This window comes from Uranotaenia lowii, chromosome 2 (genome assembly GCF_029784155.1).
Source record: "Uranotaenia lowii strain MFRU-FL chromosome 2, ASM2978415v1, whole genome shotgun sequence".
Lineage (NCBI taxonomy): Eukaryota > Metazoa > Arthropoda > Insecta > Diptera > Culicidae > Uranotaenia > Uranotaenia lowii.
The window spans coordinates 275390744-275395263 of NC_073692.1; the positions used below are offsets into that span (position 1 = coordinate 275390744).

General features: G+C 35.4%; 1 protein-coding gene across 1 annotated transcript; it reads right to left on the reverse strand.

The window, feature by feature from the left end:
• Positions 1–382: 382 nt before the first annotated feature.
• On the reverse strand, positions 383–1699 carry LOC129742679 (uncharacterized). Its single transcript, XM_055734605.1, has one exon. It carries the CDS (start codon positions 1697–1699, stop codon positions 383–385), a length of 1317 nt encoding a protein of 438 aa, XP_055590580.1.
• Between the last annotated feature and the right edge of the window lie 2821 nt (positions 1700–4520).

The following is a 4520-nucleotide window of genomic DNA, read 5'->3' on the forward strand; positions in this document are numbered from 1 at the left end:
ATGACATCTTCATGAGATCTTCACATGACTTGCCAAATTTAAATGACATGTTGACATGATGTTATGACATACAATTTTGACATGGCATTGCATGTCGACATGACATTGAATGTAGACATGACATTGAAATTTGACATGATATTTTGGCAAGACAATTTGACATAACATTTTGTCTTGAAATTTCGACAGAACATGTCATGAAATTTTGAAAGGACATGTTTTCGTGACATTTTGAAATGACATTCAAGCTTGCTGCCATCACGGTTTGAAATGACATGCAATTCATTATACTGCAATTTTTTTGTTTATGTAATCAATACAGAAATAAGTTAACCATTGAGAGTTATCGTAATTCTACGCTCACTACACGGTTGTAGCATGATTACAACCTCTTCAACTTTTTAAGGCGGCGACTGTTCATGAACTTCCAAAAGCTAGATGGATCTTGTTTAACGTTGCGTTCGATGTTTGATATGTATCGTTTAAAGGCAGTATTTCGCAGGGCTGAGTACTCAACTTCTAAACGAGATAAGATCGATTTGTTTTGATCGGATTTCTCCTTGAAGTAACGTTTCCGGGCTTTGTGAACTGAATTACGGCTTCTTCGTAGTTCAGAGTTCCACCAAGGGAGCTTGAACGGTTTATGTCGGTTTGGTCGTCTAGGAGGGGTGTTCTCACGCAGTATACCCCAAAGTTGGTCATAAAAGGTGGAAAGTGCACTATCGATATCCAGATTGGCAAACGCTGAGTGCCAATTTTTTTCGGCTAGCGAATCTATCACACGATCGGTATCACAGAGCCGAAAATCTAAGCTGCAAGTATCGGGGCGAACTGTGTCGATAATCTCTTCATAAGTATTGTCAATCAATAAAATTGAGGAATGATGATGTCGATCGGTGTTTAAAATGGCGTGTGGCGGGTTTACAACTTCTGCAAGATCTGGTCTATTTAAAAATATGAGGTCGAGGATTCTGCCATTGACATTTACGAGCGAACACATCTGAGATAAACCAGATGCAATAGTGCACTCAATTACAGCCAGTTCCTGTTCGGTTGAGGCGTTTACTGGCAGAAAACTATCAGTATCCTCGTTAAAACTCCAGTTTAAGTTCGGTAGGTTATAATCTCCGGCTACGACGATAACATCTCGACAAGTTGCGGTATTCGTTAGTTGATCAATTGCTGACATATGGGACGAATATTGAGCAGTTTCGCTATTAGGTCTAAAGTAAACACAGCACAAGTAGACGAAACGGCATTGATCTTTGATTCGAACAACGATTTGCTCTAGATGATCACATCCAGGTACTGCTATAGAGACTGCCTCGATGCCATGCCTAACTGCAATCAATACGCCACCGCCTCGGTTTAGTTGACTTGTGTTTGAATTTCTATCATTGCGGTAGATGCTGTAGTTTAAGGCTAATTCAGAGTTTGCTATGTCGTCCTTCAACCAAGTTTCTGTGATCATGACAATGTCGTATTCACATGAAGAAAGCGCGAGCAGAAATTGATTGGTTTTTGTACGCATACCACCTGCATTCTGATAGTACACAGTTAATTGGCTGTTAACGATAGAGCGATTTTGCATAGATGAGCTAGCGGATGTTGCAGGAGGTGGTACTAGTGAAGGCAAGGTAGTGACGGCGGATTCTAATTCAGCTAAGTGATGGTTATCAACGTTCAGTTCACCAATCATATTGGCGTCGCAATGATGCTTTCCATACTTGAGGAAAAACACCTGATTTCAATGAAGAGTTAAATAGAAGAAATAATGGCATACTCAGTTCATTTACTAGATTTTTTAGAAGATGAGGAGGAATTCCATCAGGCCCGGACCCTCTAGTGCTGTCTAAGGAGGAAATTGTTTTACATATTTTTTCAAAGGAAATTGATTCTACTACAGTTAATGCCGTTGAATCAGAAAGATAACTATAAAAGGAAGTATCACGATCTTGCTCGGAAAAACTAGTGTAAACACTTTGGAGAAAGTCAGCGAATAGATTACAAATTTCGTCGGAATTTCGACCTTCTATGCTGCCAAAGTGCATGCGAGTTAGAAAAATATTGTTTTTTAATTTTGTATTGACATATCTAAAAAAGTTTCTTGAGTTCGATTTTATGTTTTGCTCAATTTTTATGTTATAGTCTGGGAAAGAACCCGAATAGGATTGCACCATGAAAAAACAATGAATTCCATGTTCACATACCATATATTGTATGGTTTACACAATGATTATGATCGTCCAAGATACCGTGAATGCACATTAGAATTCATAGTTTTTGACCATACATTTCATCGTTTTGACGAAAATAACCATGAAAAAGGGGTATTGTTATGCAGCGTGACCATGAAAAAAATGGCGATTTTGCATACATTGAGAAGCAAAAAAATATGAAGTTCATGGTTGTAACAGCTTCCAATTTTTCATAGTAAAACCATGAAAATCCGATGATTTTCATTGTTGAACCGCTGTAATGAAAATATTTGCTCATGGTGGGGTTTTTGTGTTTATTTTTGGTTTTGTCATCATTTTCAGATTTATTTTATTAAAACGGATGGATTTGTTCAAATTTATTTATTAAAAAAAACTTCACACTTTACTCACATCAATTGATTGCGTCTAATCCGCTGGACCCGTCTCTCACACTCCGGCTATCCGTAGCCGCTTCCGGCATCTACTCACTCGCAGTTTGTGATGGTTTTTTTTGCTAGAAATGATAAAAATAAACGAATCAATATAGTTGCCTCTTATTAATTTCGATTTTTACTCACCATTGGGATCACTTCAGAACACTTCGAATGGATTTTTCGAAAAACTACGGACCGACCTCGACCGACGATTACGTAGAGGAAAAAAACAGTACCGCGGCAGTCAAATAATCCGTACACGAAAAACTGGGAATGTTTAAATTGCTTGAATTATTCACGCTCGGATGTACTTTTAACCATGAAGTACATGGTCACAATTAAATTCATTGGATAATGAATGTGATACCATGGTTATGTTCTATTCGGGAAGTACTTAAGCGCATTGCTAGTCGATTACTGGCTTCTTGGTGTTCTAACTTAGTGACTAATGATGGATTCTTTTTCCAGTTTTTATGTGCCTTCTGCTTTTTATTTCTTAACCCAAGCAGACTTTGATGCCCAAATTGATATCAAACGGAGACCATAATATGGTCTCAACAGCAAAATGATACCATTTTTTGCTGTTAAATTTTGCACGAGAGCAAAATAAGCCATAATTAAGGTGTCACATATCTTCATTTGACAGCAAGCTGATGTCACATTTGGGTATCAACAGCAAACAAGAAGCAAATTTTGGTGAAGAATATTATTTGGTAGCAAAACAAGGCATAATTTAGGTTTTTTTTTCTTATAAAATACAATTCTTGGATCTTATTTGTGAATTTGTCTAATGCATTGTTTGCTGCACAACTTATCAAATAGCAAAATAAGTCATGATTGGGGTATCCTTAATTTTGAAAATATTTATACAAACTTATAACTCATCTGACAAGGGTAATAAGATCTAAAGAAAACTTAAGTTAAATTTCCAATCTAAGTGCCAAAAGTGTGGTTAAAAACTGAACTCGTTTTTAAATATATACCTATGCAAAAATATTTGTTAATAAGTACAGACTCCGCTCGTTTTTGGAAACATTCGATTTAGGCACGGTTCAATTTTGGCACAAGGACCAAAATCAAACGTTTTTTTAAACTACATTACTTTATATTTTCCGCTTTTACAGGAGCAATATAACTTATACAAACACCATCAATGTGATTTTACGTTCTTAAATGTTGATAAAATATAACAACCGTAATAAAAACAATAAAAGTGGCATTGAGTAATCAAAAATGATAAAAATTTGACAGCTTTAAAAAACAAACACAACTAACAGACTTAAAATTCAAAAAATAATTATAAAAATGATGCAGAATGACAAAAAAATACAAACATGACAACGATAACAAACATTTGTTAAATGTGTCTAAATCTTAATGAAAGATAATGAAAACGAACAAAATTAAAAAAAAAACACACATAAAGTTAGGCCATAACTGAACCACAATTTGTTCGGGAGTGTTGCCAAAATCGAACGTGGTATGTATGTAAGCCTTGAATTTAATATGTTATTTTTAATTATCAACAATTTTATGCTTTGTTTGAATTTTTTTTTATAAAATATTTTTTAATTCAATACATATTTTTATATCAAGGTCATCCAAAAAAAAAACTCGATGCCTTTTTCCTAACAAACAAAAGTATCATAAGCCATATAATCCTTGTTACAGATCCCTGGTCATCAAACCACAAAAAGTAAACAACAAACAGCAGAAAAATTATCCCGAGAAAATTGTTTAGTTGTTTCGCGTAGTATATCCCAGTTATTCCGTCGTTTTCGTGAAAAGGTAAGTAAATCAAGTGCATAGATGTCGAAAATGGTTAACTTGGATCTATCCCTCAGTTTCGCCAATGCTCATGGAAGTCTTCCGGAAGAGTTGCTATGCA

What these genes read in the sequence shown, in the direction of transcription:
- LOC129742679 (XM_055734605.1), bottom strand. Translation starts at nt 1,699, where the DNA reads ATGATTGGTGAACTGAACGTTGATAACCATCACTTAGCTGAATTAGAA.